Here is a 17,916-nt window from a genome sequence, read left to right as displayed (position 1 = left end):
TCTATGAAATACTAATTTGGGTACTGAAAATGTAGCTCAATTAGTACAGTGAAAGCAAGTGGAACTCTGTTTGCTGCCCAGCTTCTATGTAAAAAGTAGCATGTACTAGAAACCCAAGTACAGGGGAGAAATAAAAGCAAGAGGACACCCACAACTTATAAGAAGGCCAACTCAGCTCAATCAGTGTACTCTATGTTCTGTGAAACAGCCTATCTCAAATATATTGTGTCAAGTGACTAAGGAAGACACCTGATAGAAACCTACAATCTCTCCATACACATTTGTAAACACTCATGTACAGAAACAAGTACACACAAAGAAAGACTGATATTTATGGCTCTCTCTCAGCACCCAAAGCTGATGCAATGCTCCCTGAATTATTATGACCTGGTTTTCCAGGATCCAGAATTACTCAGTCTCAAACAGTACGCTGCCTCTCAAGATGACACCTGGCTATAGCATTCTGAATAAGGGGAGCAGTGAAATTGGTTTCTGCTGCAGTGCTAGCCTGAGAAGTGATTCCCACATCAATCTCCAAACTGGATGTAAAGCTTGTAAGAACCACGGTTTGCCCCTGTGTTGTGTACAACTACCAGTCTTTTGGTACTAAGGGTGCCTTGCTCAACTTGTAGCTCTGTGTGTGTGTGTGTGTGTGTGTGTGTGTGTGTGTGTGTGTGTGTGTGTGTGTGTTAAAAAGTGTACATATATCTTTGTGTGCATTTGTGTGTCCACAGATGTGGAAGCTGGAAGTGATACCTGGCTCCTTCTACAGAAAACCTAGAGTTTCTGATTCTGGAAAAATACACCAGGAACAGGGACACCAGATTACTGCAGTGGAGCTGGAGACAGGGGTCAGTGATTAAACTACCTGCAGCTCCAGAATGAGGACCTGAGTTTGTAACCCAGAACACACGTACAAGTCAGACATGGTAGCTTGCGTTGTAATCTCAGCATTTCTATTGGCAGATGAGAGGGGAAGAAAGGACAGTCATCTGCCTAACTGTTTTTCTTGTTTTATTTTTTTAAATATCTTTCTCATTTTACAATATGTAGGGTTAAGCCCTGCCCTCTGGGGGTGGGTTCGCCTGGGGCTAATGTTTACCTATAAATCTGCTGGTCATGCGCCCAACCTTCCCTTCTGCTTCCTGTTCTCCGCAGGAACCGTGGTACTGTAAGTCTTTTTCTCCATTAAAGCTGTATATATTTTTTACAATCTGTCTGCATTCATTTACGCCGCTACAACAATACCAATCCAAGTTCCCACTCTCTCCCTTCCTCCCATCTTTTCCACCCTCCTCCCATCCTTTCTACCCTCCCATCTAAGGCACCACTCCTCCGAGGAGGTAAGGCACATTGCTTTGAGAAAGGCCATAGTCCTATCTACTATATCTGGGCTGAAAAGGTAACCCTCTAAAGAGAATGGATTACAAAAAGCCAGTACAAGCAGTAGGGATGAATCCTGGTTCCATTGCCAGTGGCCCCTTAGTCTGTTCCAGTTATACAACAGTCATCTACATTCCAAGGGCCTAGGTTGGTCCTATCTTGGTTCCTTCCTGGTCAGAGTTGGTGAGCTACCATTAGCTCAGGTAATTTATTAATTATTATTATTATTTAAAAAATTCCACCTCCCATTTCCCTACCCTCACTACTCTCCCCCTACCCCCACTCCTCTCCCCCTCCCTCTCTAGTCCAAAGAACAGTCAGGGTTCCCTGCCCTGTGGAAACTCCAAGGTCCTCCCCTCTCCAACCAGGTCTAGGACATCCAAACTGGCTAGGCTCCCACAAAGCAAGAACATGAAGTAGGATCAAAACCCTGTGCCATTGTCCTTGGCTTCTCAGCAACCCTCATTGTCTGCAATGTTCAGAGAGACCGGTTTTATCCCATGCTTTTTCAGTCACAGTCCAGCTGGCCTTGGTAAGCTCCCAATAGATCAGCTCCACTGTCTCAGTGGGTGGGTGCACCCTTTGAGGTCCTGACTTCCTTGCTCATGTTCTCCCTTTCTCTGTTCCTCATTTAGACCTTGGGAGCTCAGTCCAGTGCTCCAATGTGGGTCTCTGTCTCATTCTCCATCCATTGCCAGATGAAGCTTCTATGTTGATATGCAAGATATTCATCAGTATGGCTGTAGAAAAGGGCCATTTCAGGCTCCCTCTCCTCAGCTGCCCAAGGAACTAACTGGGGACATCTCCATGGACACCAGGGAGCCCATCTAGAGTCAAGTCTCTTGCCAAGCCTAAGATGGCTCCCTTAATTAGAATATATATTTCCCTGCTCCCATATCCACCCTTCCTTTATCCCAAACATTCTATTCCCCCAAGCTCCCCCCATCCTCCCCTTCTCACTTTTATCTCCCCATCTTCCCTTACCCCCATCCCACCCCACCCCCAAGATCCCAATTTTCTCCCCGGCAATTTTGTCTACTTCCCAAAGCCAGGATGATAACTATATGTTTTTATTTAAGCTCATCTTCTTATTTAGCTCCTTTAGGATCACAAATTATAGACTCAATGTCCTTTATTTATGGCTAGAAACCAATTATGAGTGAGTACATCCCATGTTCATCTTTTTAGGTCTGGGTTACCTCACTCAGAATAGTGTTTTCTTTTTCCATCCATTTGCATGCAAAATTTGAGAAGTCATTGTTTTTTACTGCAGCGTAGTACTCTAGTGTGTATATATTCCATACTTTCTTCATCCATTCTTCCATTGAAGGACATCTAGGTTGATTCCAGGTTCTGGCTATTACAAATAATGCTGCTATGCACATAGTTGAACAAATGCTTTTGTCATATGATAGGGCATCTCTTGGGTATATTCCCAAGAGTGGTATTGCTGGGTCCAGGGGTAGGTTGATCCCGAATTTCCTGAGAAACCACCACACTGATTTCCAAAGTGGTTGCACAAGTTTGCATTCCCACCAGCAATGGATGAGGGTACCCCTTACTCCACAACCTCTCCAGCAAAGGCTATCATTGGTGTTTTTTACTTTAGCCATTCTGAAAGGTGTAAGATGGTATCTCAAAGTTGTTTTGATTTGCATTTCCCTGATCGCTAAGGAGGTTGAGCATGACCTTAAGTGTCTTTTGACCATTTGAAGTTCTTCTGTTGAGAATTCTCTGTTCAGTTTAGTGCCCCACTTTTTAATTGGGTTAATTAGCATTTTAAAGTCTAGTTTCTTGAGTTCTTTATATATTTGGGAGATCAGACCTTTGTCTGTTGCGGGGTTGGTGAAGATCTTCTCCCAGTCAGTGGGTTGCCTTTTTGTCTTAGTGACAGTGTCCTTTGCTTTACAGAAGCTTCTTAGTTTTAGTAGGTCCCATTTATTCAATGTTGCCCTTAATATCTGTGCTGCTGAGGTTATATCTAGGAAGCGATCTCCTGTGCCCATCTGTTGTAGAGTACTTCCCACTTTCTCTTCTATCAAGTTCTGTGTGTTCAGATTGATATTGAGGTCTTTGATCCATTTGGACTTGAGTTTTGTGAATGGTGATAGATATGGATCTAATTTCATTCTTCTACAGGTTGACATCCAGTTATGCCAGCACCATTTGTTGAATATGCTTTTTTTCTTCCATTGTATACTTTTAGCTCCTTTATTGAAAATCAGGTGTTCATATGATAGAGGGTAAAATCCGGTTTTTCTATTCGATTCCATTGGTCAACTTTCTGTTTTTATGCCAATACCAAGCTGTTTTCAATACTGAGGCTCTGTAAAGAGTTTGAAGTCAGGGATGGTAATGCCTCCAGAAGTTCCTTTATTGTATAAGATTGTTTTGGCTCTCCTGGGTTTTTTGTTTTTCCATATAAAGTTGATTATTGTCCTCTCAAGATCTGTGAAGAATTTTGATGGGAACTTGATGGGGATTGCATTGAATCTATAGATTGCCTTTGGTAGAATTGCCATTTTTACTATGTTGATCCTCCCAATCCAAGAGCAAGAGAGATCCTTCCATTTTCTGGTATCCTCTTCAATTTCTTTCTTCAAAGACTTAAAGTTCTTGTCAAATAGATCTTTCCCTTCCTTGGTTAGAGATACCCCAAGATATTTTATGCTGTTTGTGGCTATTGTGAAAGGTGAAGCTTCTCTGATTTCCCTCTCTGCTTCCATATCCTTTGGTTATAGAAGGGCAACTGATTTTTTGGAGTTGATCTTGTATCCTGCCACGTTACTAAAGGTGTTTATCAGCTGTAGGAGTTTTTTGGTAGAGTTTTTGGGGTTGCTTATGTACACTATCATATCATCTGCAAATAATGAAAGTTTAACTTCTTCCTTTCCAATTCGAATCCCCTTGATCTCCTTATGTTGTCTTATTGCTATTGCTAGAACTTCAAGCACTATATTGAAGAGGTATGGCGAGAGTGGACAGCCTTGTCGTGTTCCTGAGTTTAGTGATTTTAGGCTTTGAGTTTCTCTCCATTTAATTTGATGTTGGCTGTCGGCTTGCTGTATATAGCTTTTATTATATTTAGGGTATGACCCATGTATCCCTAATCTCTTCAAGACCTTTATCATAAAGGTGTGTTGAATTTTGTCAAATGCTTTTTCAGCATCTAATGAAATGATCATATGTTTTTTTTTTCTTTCAGTTTATTTATATGCTGGATTACATTGATAGATTTTCGTATGTTGAACCAGCCCTGCATCTCTGGGATGAAGCCTACTTGATCATAATGGATAATTTTTCTAATATGTTCTTAAATTTGGTTTGCCAGTATTTTATTGAGGATTTTTGCGTCGATGTTCATGAGTGAGATTGGCCTGCAATTCTCTTTCTTTGTTGAGTCTTTGTGTGGTTTTGGTTTCAGGGTAACTGTAGCTTAATAAAAGGAATTTCGTAATGACTCTTCTGTTTCTATATTGTAAAATACATTAAGGAGTATAGGTATTAGGTCTTCTTGGAAGTTCTGGTAGAATTCTGCAATGAAACCCTCTGGACCTGAGCTTTTTTTGGTAGGGAGGTCTTTGATAACAGCTTCTAATTCTTCGCGACTAACAGGTCTATTTAGATTGTTTACCTGGTTCTTTAGATTATTCTTTCCTATTTGGGTGGAGTGTTCTATAGATGTCTGTTAAGTCCATTTGATTCATTACCTCCATTAATTCTCTTATTTCTCTGTTAGGTTTCTGTCTGATTGACCTATCCATTGGTAAGAGAGGAGTGTTGAAGTCTCCTACTATTAGTGTGTGTGGTTTGATGACTGCCTTGAGTTTTAGTAATGTTTCTTTTACGTACGTGGGTGCTTTTATATTAGGGGCATAGATATTCAGGATTTAGATTTCATGCTGATGAATTGTTCCTGTTATGAGTATAAAATGTCCCTATCCATCTCTTCTGATTGATTTGTTTGAATTTAACTTTGTTGGAAATTAATATGGCCACACCTTCTTGTTTCTTAGGTCCATTTGCTTGATAAGCCTTTTCCCAGCCCTTTACTCTGAGTAGGTGCCTGTCTTTGTGGTTGAGGTGTGTTTCTTGTAAACAGCAGAATGTTGGATACTGTTTTCGTATCCAATCTCTTAGCCTGTGCCTTTTTATAGGTGAGTTGAGCCCATTGACATTAAGTCATATTAATGACCAGTGGTTGTTAACTCCGGTCATTTTTTTTTTTTTGGTTTTTCGTGACAGGGTTTCTAGTGGCTTTGGAGCCTGTCCTGGAACTAGCTCTGTAGACCAGGCTGGTCTCGAACTCACAGAGATCCGCCTGCCTCTGCCTCCCGAGTGCTGGGATTTTAGTAGTAGAGTTTGTGTGTTTTCCTTCTTTGAGTTGCGCTGGTGAAGGGTCTCTAGATGTCTGAGTTATTGTGGTCATTGTTGGACTCCTTGGTTAGTGATTTTCCTTCTATTACTTTCTGTAAGGCTGGATTTGTGGCTACATATTGTTTAAATTTGTTTTTATCCTGGAAAATTTTGTTTTCTCCATTTATAGTGAAAGAAAGCTTGGCTGGGTATAGTAGTTTGGGCTTGCATCCATGGTCTCTTAGTTTCTGAAGCACATCTATCCAGGACCTTCTGGCTTTCATGGTTTCCATAGAGAAGTCAGGTGTAAGTCTGATAGGCTTACCTTTATAAGTAACTTGGCCTTTTTCCTTTGCAGCTCTTAATATTCTTTCTTTATTCTGTATATTTTGTGTTTTGATTATTATATGGCGAGGGGTTTTTTTTATGATCCAGTCTATTCAGTGTGTTTTATGCTTCTTGTATTTTCATAGGAATATCCTTCTTTAGGTTGGGAAAGTTTTCTTCTGTAATTTTATTAAATATATTTTCTGGACTTTTGAGCTGCACTTCTCCTTTTTCTACTCCTATTATTCTTAGGTTTGGTCTTTTTATTGTGTCCCATATTTCCTGAATGTTTTATGATGAGAGTGTTGGACTTGCTGTTTTCTTTGATCAGTGCATTTATTTTCTCTATGGTATCTTCAGAATCTGAGATTCTTTCTTCTATCTCTTGTATTCTGCTGCTTATGCTTGTTTCTGTAGTCTCTATTTGTTTACCTAGATTTTCCATGTCCAGCCAACCCTCTGTTTGTGTTTTCTTCTTTGCCTCCATTTCAGTTTTCAAGTCTTGAACTGTTTCCAATATCTGTTTGATTGTTTTTCCTTGGTTTCCTAGGGTATCATTCACTGATTTATTCAATTCTTCAAACTTTCTGTTATATTTGTCATCCATTTCTATAAGGGCATTTTTTACATGCTGTTTAAGAGCGTCAATCACTTTCATAAAGTCAATTTTTTCTACTTCCTCTTGATTAAGGTGTTCATGTCCTCCTGTTGTGCGGTCGCTGGGTTCTGGTGGTTTCATGTTGTTTTTCAGATTGTTGGGTGAATTCTTGCATCAGCGCCTGCCCATCTCTTCCTCCGAATGGTCCCCTATGGATCTTCTTTTACAAGATCAGGTCTCCTTGCCTACTGATGTACCTTCCCAGTGATGTCACTCCCCAGTGATGTCTCTCCTGGTGCTGCAGTGATGTATCTCCTGATGCCGAGATCAGATCTCCATGCTGGTTGGGTAGCTCGTAAACAAAGTGCCTACCTTGCTTGCTACAGGCAGGCTATTGAAACAAAGGAGCTCCCACTTGCTCGGTTGCCCTCAGGATTTGGCCCCAGCTCCCGGAAGAGGGAAGGGAGGCAGAAGGGGGGAGGGTTCTGGATGGAAGCTGGGTGGGATAGGAAGAGAGAGGCAGTATGCTGGGAGTATAGGCCCAGCAGAAAGCCCAGGAAGTATAGGGAGGATGAGGAATGTCTGAGCTCCTTGTCCTGGGCTGCTGCTGCGGGTCGAGACTCACCCCAATGATGGCTCTCCTGGTGCCGTGTTGGTTGTGTAGCTCGTAAACACAGCGCCTACCTTGCTTGCTGCAGGCAGGCTATTGAAAAAAAGGAGCTCCAGCCCACTGGGTTGCCCTTGGGATTTGGCCCCAGCGCCCCAAGAGGGAAGGGAGGCAAAGGGGGGGAGGGTTCTGGATGCAAGCAGGGTGGGATAGGAAGCTCTTTTTTTTGGATTTTTTTCGAGACAGTGTTTCTCCTCATCTCTATTTCTTTATGACAGTTTTTCACCTCCTGTTTAGGGTCCTCTATTATTTTCATATCATTCCATTTAAAGTCGATTTTTCTATTTCTTCTGGAGTAGGGTGTTCAATTCTTCTTGTTTCGGGATCCCTGGATTCTGGTGATGTCATGTTGCCTTTCAGGTTGTTGGAGGAATTCTTGCATTGGTGCCTGCCCATCTCTTCCTTCAAATGGAGCCAGGAGACGCCTGGTGTCTTGGTCCAGTCTTTGCTGTGATTGATTCTCTCGGTGTATCTCCTCAGTGTAGGAGTAGGAACTGTTCCTGTCTAGATGGAACTCCTCAGCACTGAAACAGGGATGTCTGGTATCCCCCTCTGGGTGCATAGCCCATCGGGATAAAACTCCTCAGCACTGAAACAGGGATGCCTGGTAGTCAAAGGACACCACGGACAAAAGAGCGAACGTGGGGAGCAGAGCAGGGTCAAGTAGAACACAGGGGACCCTGTAGCACAAGCTGAAGGTGCCCACATTCCCTTGCGGGGACCTTCAAGCCTGCCCGGCAGGCAGACACTCATCCCTCTGATTGGGTAGCCTCAGTGCAGGAGCAGGAAACTGTTCCTGAGCCAAGGACCTTGCAGACAACAGGGCAGGCTTGGGAGAGGCTGGGGTCTTGTGTAACAAAGACACCCCTGAAGCAGGAGCTGGGGGAGGGGGGTTGTGCTCTTTTCCTGGACAGGCCGCCCCGGGATAGCACACCCTCATCCGTCCAGATGGAACTCCTTAGCACTGAAACAGGGACGCCTGGTAACCCAAAACACCGCGGACAAAAGGGCAAACATGGGGCACAGGGAGGGGTTGAGTAGGACACAGGAAACCCTGCAGCACAAGCTGAAGGTGCCCGCACTCCCTTGCGGGAACCTTTCAGACCTGCCTGGCAAGCAGACACTCACCCCTCTGGGTGGGTAGCCTTAGTGCAGGAGCAGGAAACTGTCAGCTCAGGTAAATTCTTTCAGTGGGTTTCCCCATGATGGTCTGACCTCTTTGCTCATATTCTCACCCCTCCTACTCTTCAACTAGACTTTGAGAGCTCAGCCCAGTGTTCCACTGTGGCTCTCTGCCTCTGTTTCTATCAGGTGCTGGATGAAGGTTCTATGGCGACATTTAAGATCTATCCAACTACAAGGCAAGGCCAGTGTGGGCACCCTCTCCACTACTGCTTAGGGTCTTAGCTGGGGTCATCCTTGTGGATTCCTGGGAATCTCTCTCCTGATAGTTTCCTGCTAGCCCCTCAATCAAGATATCTCTTTCCTTGCTCTCATCTCTGTCCTTTTCCCCCCTTGACCATCTGGTTCCCTCAAGTTCTCCATCCCTTCTCCTCTCCCCTCCTCCTCCTCTTCTGCCCTCCCTTCTGTCCTCACCTCCATGCTCCCAATTTTCTCAGGAGATCTTGTCTATTTCCATTTCTCAGGATAATCTATGTATGTTTCTCTTAGGGTTCTCCTAGTGTTGTGGACTATAGGCCAGTTATCCTTTACTTTACATAGCATCCACTTATGAGTGACTACATACCATGCTCATCTTTCTAGATCTAGGATAACTCACTCAGGATGGTTGATGGTTTGTTGTAGTTCAACTGATTTTCATGCAAATTTCAAGATGTCATTGTGTTGTATGTATCACGTTTTCTTTATCCCTTCTTCAGTTGAGAGGCATCTAGTTTGTTTACAGGTTCTGGCTATTACAAATAATGCTGTTATGAACATTGTTGGACAAATGTGCTTGTAATATTATTGAGCATCCTCTGGGTACATGCCCAAGAGTGGTATTGTTGGGTCCTAAGATAGGATGATTCCCAATTTTTTGAGAAACAGTCATATTGATTTCCAAAGTGGTTGTATGAGTTGGTATTCCCAACAGTAATGAATGAGTGTTCCCCTTACTCAGTATCCTCTCTAGCATAAGCTATCAGTGATGTTTTTGATCTTAGCTATTCTGACTGGCTTAAGATGGCATCTCAGAGTTATTTTGATTACCATTGCCCATAGGGCTAAGGATGTTGAACATTTCCTGAAGTGTCTTTTTGCCATTGGAGATTCCTCTGTTGAGAATTTTCTGTCTGGTTCTGTACCCCCATTTTTAAATCAGATTATTCGATATTTTTGAATATAATTTCTTGAGTTTTTGATACATTTTGGAGATTAGCCTTCTATCTGATATGGGATTGGTGAAGATCTTTTCTCATTGAATAGGCTGCCTTTTTATCTTATAGCTCTACAGAAACTTCTCAGTTTCAGGAGGTCCCATTTATTCATTGTTGCTCTTATTGTCTGTGCTACTGGGGTTATACGTAGGAAGTGGTCTCCTATACCCATGTATGGCAGACTACTTCACAGTTTCTCTTCTATCAGGTTCAGTGTGGTCAGATTTATATTGAGGTCTTTAATCAAATTGGACTTGAGTTTTGTGCATGGTGATAGATATGGATCTATTTTCATTCTTCTACATGTTGACATCCAGGTATGTCAGCACCGTTTGTTGAAGATATTATCTTTTTTCCATTGTATAATTTTAGCTTCTTTGTCAAAAATCACCTGATTTTTTACAGATATATGGATCAATATCTGGGTCTTTGATTTGATTCCATTGGTCAACCTGTCTGTTTTTATGCCATTAACAGACTATTTTTTATTACCATATCTCTATAGGTATGGTAGAGCTTGATGTCAGGGATGGTGATGACTCCGGAAGTTCCTTCATTTTACAGGACGGTTTTGGCAATCCTAAGGTTTTTTCCATATGATATTGAGTATTGTTCTTTCAACATGTGAAGAACTATGTTGGGATTTGATGGGGATTGCATTGAATCTATAGATTCCTTTTGGTAGGAAAGCCATTTTTACTATGTTGATCCTAACAATCCAAGAGCATGGGAGATTGTTCCATTTTCTGATATATTCTTCAATTTCTTTCTTCATAGATTTAAGGATCTTTTACACAGGTTTCTCACATATTTGGTTAGTGTTACCCCTAAGATATTTTATGTTATTTGTGGCTATTGTGAAGGGTGATGTTTCCTTGATTTCTTTCTCAGCCCTTATATCATTTGTATACAGGAGAGTTACTGATTTTTTTTGAGTTGATCAATCTCATATGGAAAAGCCAAAAACCCACGGAGAAAAAACAATCCTGTACAATAAAGGAACTTCCAGAGGCATCACCATCCCTGACATCAAGCTCTATTACGAAGCTACCGTAATGAAAACAGCTTTGTATTGGCATAAAAACAGAGAGATTGACCAATGAAACTGAACCAAAGGCATGGATATTCATCCATACACCTATGATCACAGCAATCGTGTGATTCCTAGTGATTCTGCTGACCCATACATCAGTGCCAAGCTCTGCCATCACCAGAGAGGCGTCCTCCTGCACTAGGTGGGAGATAACATGGAGACTCAGGATAATGTGCAGAGAGTGAGAGACTTTATAATGTTCAGTCCTAAATGAGATGTCTTTATAGAACCCCTCCACTCAAGGTTAGGGAGCTGTGTGGACGAGGAGGGAGAAGAATAGTAAGAGCCGGGGCTGATGGGCAATACCAAGGAAAGAGTGTCTTCCTGACTCAACAGGACTGATGTATCTGTGAACTCAGACTGCCGCACCATGAACAGGGCCTATACAGGTTCAAGCCACATGGGTACCAGACCCGAGAGGGGAAGGAATGTGAGTTCTCAACTGTACCCATGAAGTAATCTGCAATTGCACTGCTCTCAAAATAAAAAATAATAATCTCTAACGGCATCTCCCTTGGTAAATACACACTTCCTCCAAAAGTAGATGAACAACAGGAAGTGAACTCAAAGGTGTATTTCAAGATTTTGTGTCCTATTGCTGTTTGTCCATTCTTTGTCATGCTGGTTTTTGCTTACATATTACATTCTTAGTTAAGGTTTACTGTTGCTGTGAAGAGACACCAGGACCATGGCAACTCCTATAAAAACATATTTCATTGGAAAGGCTCGCTTACATTTTCAGAGGTCGTCATGGAAGGAAGAATGGTGGCAGGCAGACAGATGTGATGCTGGAACCGAGAGCCCTACATCTTGGCCCAGAGGCCATAGGAAGTTAACTTACTGACACACTGAGTGAAACTTGATAAAAAGAACCTCAACGACTAACCCCACAATGATACTCCACCTCCAACAAGGCCTCCTAATAGTCCCATTCTCCTTGGAGGTCATTTTCTGTCAAACCACTACATTAAGTTTCCAGTGTTAATGTTTCTATGGGATTTGAGGTGTGTATGTGAGTGAGCGTGTGTGTGTGTGTGTGTGTGTGTGTGTGTGTGTGTGTGCCTGCCTTGTGATTTCATTTGATTTTTTTAATAATTTTTTACAACCTAACCACTGATTTTCTTCCTTCCTCTCTCCCAGTCCCTCCCCACACAACTCTCCTCTGAACCCCACCTGCTTCTCCTCTACTTCTATTCAAAGGAGGATGAACCTCCCATGAATATCAACCAAACATGGCATATCAATTTGAAGGCTGGTAAAAGCAACCCAGTAGGAGGGGGAAAGTCCCAGAAGCCCTAAAATTTTATAGAAATAGGTACTGCTACAACTGTTAGGAGTCCCACAAGAACACCATGTTACAAAACTGTAATATATATGCAGAGGGTCAGTTCAGTCGGTTCAAGTTCTGTGAGCTCCTGTGAGACCAGCTTACTTGATTCTGTGGATTTCTTGTGGTGTCCTTGACTCACCTGGCTCCTACAATCCTTCTTCCCCCCTCTTCTGCAGGACAGGTCTGCTTCGTGTTTGGCTATGGGTCTCTGAATCTGTTTCCATCAGTTGGTGGATTAAGTCTCTCTGATGACAATTGGGCTATACACCAATCTATGAGTATAGCAGAATATCATTTGGAAATATTTTGTTGATTTTTTTGTCAGTCAATTAGATTCTATCACAGTTCTCTGGGTCCTGGCCCTCCAAACAGTGTCAGTGGTTGGCTCCCTTTTGTGGCATGGGTCTCAAGCTGGGCCAGTCATTGGTTGGGCACTCACACATCTGTGCCACCTATACCCCAACACATCTCGTCAGTAGGATAAATTATAGGTTGAAGGTTATGAGGCTGATTTGGTATTCAAATCCCTCCACTGGAATCTTGTCTGGTTACAGGAGATGGCCAGTTCAGGCTCTGCATCCTCTATTGCTAGGGTCACCCTCATAGATTCCCGGAAATTTACATTGGGCTAGGTTTCTATTTTGTCCTGAGAACGCCCAGTCCTAGTTGTCTCTCATCTGCTCTACCACCATCCTTCCTCTACATGATCCCTCCAGTGGTGGTATTTTGTTTGTGCTATAACAAATAAAGCTTTTCTGAGGATGAGAGTGTGGAACAAGACACTAGTTAGCCATAAGACCAGGCAGTGGTGGCCCACACCTTCAATTCCATCACTGTGGAGGCAGAGGCAGACAGATCTTTGAGTTCAAGGGTGCTCTGGGTTTCTAGTGTACTAGATTGATCCAGTCTCAAAGACAGAGTGAGATGGAGGTGGCTCTCGTTTTCAATTCCAGAACTTAGGATCACATGCCTTCAATCCCAGCACTAGGGAGGTGGAGACAGGAGTAATACAGTTGGGCAGAGAGAGGAATATAAGGCAAGAGGTGACAGGAGCTCAGGGCATTCAGTCTGAGGATTCATAGGAAAAGGATCTTGCCTATTTGGTCTGAACATTCAGAGAGGTAAGAACTCTGGTAGATGGCTGCTCTGCTTCTCTGATCTTTCAGCTTTTACCCCCTAATATGCAACTCTGGGTTTTTATTATTAAAACCAATTAGGATTGCTACAGCCTCTTGTTCCTATACACCCCATACCATACCCCGCTCATAATGTCTATTCCATTTCCCATTCCCAGAGAGACTCATACAATGCTCCCCCTTGAGCCCTTCTTGTTACTTAGCTTCTCTGGGTCTGTGAATCATAGAATGCGTATGTTCTACTTTACAGCTAATGTCCACATATAAGTGAGTACATCTCATGTCAGTCTTTCTGGGTCTGGGTTACCTCAATCAGGATGATTTTTTTTAGTTCCATACATTTGTCTAAAAATTTCAAGAGGTCATTTATTTAACAGCTGAGTAAAACTCCATTGTGTAAATGTGCCATTATTTATTTGTCTGTTCTTCGGTTGAGGGATATCTAGGTTGTTTCTAGTTGCTGGCTACTAAGAATAAGGCTGATATTAACATAGTTTTGAGCAAGTGCCCTTGTGGTATGATGGAGGATCCTTTAGGTATATCCCAGGAATAGCATATCTGGTTTTTGAGGTAGATTGACTTTCAATTTCCCAAGAAACCATCAGATTGATTTCAAAAGTGGCTGTACAAATTACACCCTGCACTAGGGTTTTAAGAGTCCAGACAACACCTTTTTGTACCTAGGTTCCAGAGGGTCAAACTCATGTCCTTGGGCTTCCTCAGCTAGCATTTAGAATCTGAGCCATATCACCAACAAAAGCTTAGTTTTATGGAGCTGCCTCCAACTCTGCCTTATTCCCAATGCCCCTTCAGTAAAATCATTCTCCAATGATGACGTTCAGATTTCATGTCTCTTGTTCTGAATTCGAACCAAAACAAACAGAATCTCAGATATCTATATTTAATATATAAGATTTATTTTATAAGCTAGTTATATAAGATTGCTGAGGCATAGGGAGGTGAATTTATCATATACTATACTGTTTGTGAGTGACAGATTCTCTTCCAAATGTATCTGATTCCAAATCAAAAGGCAATCCTAAGAAAATACAAAAAAAATGGATCCTCAGAAAATACAAAGGTTTGGGGGGTCTTTGAAATAATGGATCTTTATATCCCTATTTGGTGTGTTGCAGTTTCATTGCAGAACAAATAAATCAGAAGCATCCCAAAAGGATGGGGGGATTTTATAAAGACAAATCCCAGAAACCCACCAAAGCACTTGACTGATGACACTCAGTTAGCATCTGTGTGATTTAACACACATTTTAAAAACTATACATTCACGTTTTTACTAAGAACACTCAAGACATGGTCAAGCATGGTGGTACATTCCTTTAATACCAGTAATCTGGAGGTAAATGCCAGTTGACCTCTGAGATCAAGCCAACCTGATCTACATAGTGAGTGCCAAACCAGCCAAAGAAGCATGGTGATACCCTGCCTCAAAAAGAAATATTTTATTCATTCTCTCTGAATTCATTTCTATGAGAATGAGCTCTTATTAATTTTATCTGTATTTTGGATTTATAAATAGAAGGACAACATTCCATCATGTGTGTTCTAGGACTTGAAATCATGTCACCAATCTTGACAGCAAGTTTCTTTACCCACTGAGCCATCACCTCCTCCCCTCTCGGGATTCTTGTCTACTGAGTAAAACAAGCTTTAAAGGTCTACAAATATGGCTTTCATGTCATCTATCCTTTCTTCTTTATTTATTACTTTGTGAGTGTGTGTGTGTGTGTGGACAAATGTTACGACATACATGAGGAAGTCAGGCTCCAAAGCTACAGAGAAACCCTGTCTCGAAAAACTAAAAAAAGAAAAAAAGAAAACGGCTATCAGGAATCATTTCTCCCCCTCAGACCATGTGCATTTTGAGTATCAAATGTGAATTATCAGCACCTTTGAAGCAAGCATGTTTTCATTTTGAACCATCCTGCCGGGCCACCTCCACCCTTTCTTCTAAAACTTGCTTTAATCTACACACTTTCAGTAACAAGCAATGTGTGTGTCTTAGTTAGGGTTTTTATTGCTGTGAAGAAACACCACGACAGAGGCAACTTTCATAAAAGTAAACATTAAATTGGGGTGACTTACATTTTCAGATGTTTAGTCCATTATTGTCATAACAGGACAAGTTGACGTGCAGGCAAACATGGTGCTGAAGAAGAGCTGAGAGTTCCGCAACTAGATCCACAGGCAACAGGAAGTGAAGGGACCCCAAACAAGGCATTATTTGAGCATATGAGACCGCAAAGTCCCTACAGTGAAACTCTTCCTCCAATGAGGTCATACCTCCTAACAGTTAGCTCACTCCTTATAGGCCAAGCATTCTAACACCTGAATCTGTGGGGGCCATTCCTATTGAAACTACCATAGTGACCCAATCTGACACTCTTTTGGCATGGTTTACCTATTTTAAATTAATAAAAACAATAAACATAAAAGACCCTTGCTTCACTACCCTGTCATTTTTTTTCAGTTCCACTGGACTTTGTGATTTCTTCACCTTTTTAATTCTCTGTCAGTCTGTCTGTCTGTCTGTTCCTGTACCTCTCAGGGAATTCCTATCTATTCTATGCCCCTCAATATGTGTGTGCGTGTGTGTGTGTGTCTGTGTGTCTGGAGACTAGAGCTCAACCTTGGATGTTGTTCTTCTGAATATACCCACTTTCTTTGAGCTTCCCTGACCTGAAACTGCCCATTAAGACAGGCTGACTACTGGGAGCCAATGGCAGCAGCTAGACTCCACTTCTACGATAATAGGATTATGAGCTTATACCACCATATCTGGCTCTTTGCACAAAGTCTGGGGTAGGACACAGCTCAAACTTGCACAAAAATTACTTCACCAACTTAGCTACCACCGTGTATGATCTCCACTAGAGAGATACTTTGATATTGTCTACCACTTCTCAAACAGCATACTGAAACATAATGTATGGTATGGCATGCTGGGGAAAATATTATAGCAGTGAGATTAGAGGCTGAAACTCCACTCATATCTTCCTCAAAGAGCATCAGGAATCTGGATCTTAAAAGTCTCAGTGTTTTGCCCTGGCTGATGTAAGGGGTATATTCTACCCAGGACATTATCCTGGCAACTACAATTGCATACCCTAGGCAACAATGTCCCTCTTCAGCACTCTCTTCAGAGCCTTGGCAACATCCTTATTCCTGAGAGTATAAATAAGGGGATTCAGGGCGGGAGTAATGATGCTATAGAAAAGAGAACCAACTTTGTCTTGCAGTGGGGTGCGCTGGGATTTGGGCCTCATATAGGAGAACATACTGGCACCATAATAAAAAGAAACCACAATGAGATGAGAGCTGCAGGTGGCAAAGGCGTTTCTCTTACTCCCAGCTGAGCGCATCTGCATGACACTGTGCAAAATGAATCCATAGGATGCAGAGACAAGAATGATGGGAAGGAGAAGGAAGACAATGCTGCAGATATACACTGCTGTCTCATACAGAGTGATGTCCCCACACACCAACTTCAAAACAGCTGGAAGTTCACAGTAGAAGTGGTGGATGATTCTTGAACCACAGAAAGGGAAGCTCATTAAGACAGATGTGAGGATTAGGGAGTTTACAGATGCACTCAACCATGACATGACAGCCATCATCACCCCTACTCTTCTGCTCATGAGCACGGTGTAGCGTAAGGGGTGACAGATGGCAACATAGCGGTCATAAGACATGAGAGCCAGGAGGACACACGCTGCACCACCAAGAGACAGGTACATGAAGTGCTGGGTGGCACAGCCCACAAACGAGATGGACTTCTTGCCAGACAGATAGTTGGTTGCCATCTTGGGAATGGTTGTGGAGACATGCATCAGATCCATGAGGGACAGCTGGCTGAGCAGGAAGTACATTGGTGTGTGAAGACGGGGGTCAGCACAGATGAGGAGGATGGTGAGGCTGTTGCCACTCACTGCAGTAAGGAACACCAGCATGATCAAGAGGAAAAGACAAAGGTGGTTGAAGGAGTCATCAAAGAGCCCTTGAAGGATGGCTCTCTTCCAGGGAGGTCTGATTCCACCCACACATGTTCCTTTCCTCATTCCCTGAAAGAATCAGGAAAGGAGAGGAGTGTGATGCAAGAAACACAACTTGACAATGAGTACTTCCTTTCTCAGGAAAAATGTGAAGAATTTTTCTCTTTATTTTAAATACTTTAAATCTCTTTGTATATATCCATTGGACATGATATTGGGCCTTTGGACAATTTGTAGAAATGTCTACCTATTTCTAGTTGTGCAACAACTCTAGATATTCAAGTGATATTTTAAAAAGAGAAACATACAAATCTCTCTTGAAAGTCATTATCACTGTGAAGTTCCAGAATATCTACATTGTATAGGAAGCCCAACATGGGAGCTGAGGTGACATCTCCCTATGTACAAGGCAAGGTACCATACAAACCTGACTACTCAATGTTGAAACCCAGGCTTGTGTGGAATCATCGGGTATGACTGGGGTTGAAATACTATGAAATGCGGTTTTCTGGTTAGAGCATGGCCACTGCACTCCTGGACTCATGGTGTTAGGATCACCTGCATGAGAGCAACCAACATTCCATCAAGGAGTGTGACCAGACTGAGTAAGATACAAACAGAAGGAAGGAAGAGCACAT

At 42.3% G+C, this 17,916-nt stretch overlaps 1 protein-coding gene across 1 annotated transcript; it reads right to left on the bottom strand.

The window, feature by feature from the left end:
- Positions 1-16,393: 16,393 nt before the first annotated feature.
- On the bottom strand, positions 16,394-17,344 carry LOC142849819 (olfactory receptor 2AE1-like). Its single transcript, XM_075972580.1, has one exon. The coding sequence runs from the start codon at positions 17,342-17,344 to the stop codon at positions 16,394-16,396; it is 951 nt and encodes a 316-aa protein (XP_075828695.1).
- Between the last annotated feature and the right edge of the window lie 572 nt (positions 17,345-17,916).

This window comes from Microtus pennsylvanicus, chromosome 1 (assembly GCF_037038515.1).
Source record: "Microtus pennsylvanicus isolate mMicPen1 chromosome 1, mMicPen1.hap1, whole genome shotgun sequence".
Taxonomy (NCBI): domain Eukaryota; kingdom Metazoa; phylum Chordata; class Mammalia; order Rodentia; family Cricetidae; genus Microtus; species Microtus pennsylvanicus.
Note: the sequence above shows the minus strand (reverse complement) of the source record. Positions and strands in the feature narration are given on the sequence as shown.

Bases quoted from the DNA above. Each gene is read 5' to 3' on its own strand.
- LOC142849819 (XM_075972580.1), bottom strand. From the start codon at position 17,344: ATGAGGAAAGGAACATGTGTGGGTGGAATCAGACCTCCCTGGAAGAGA.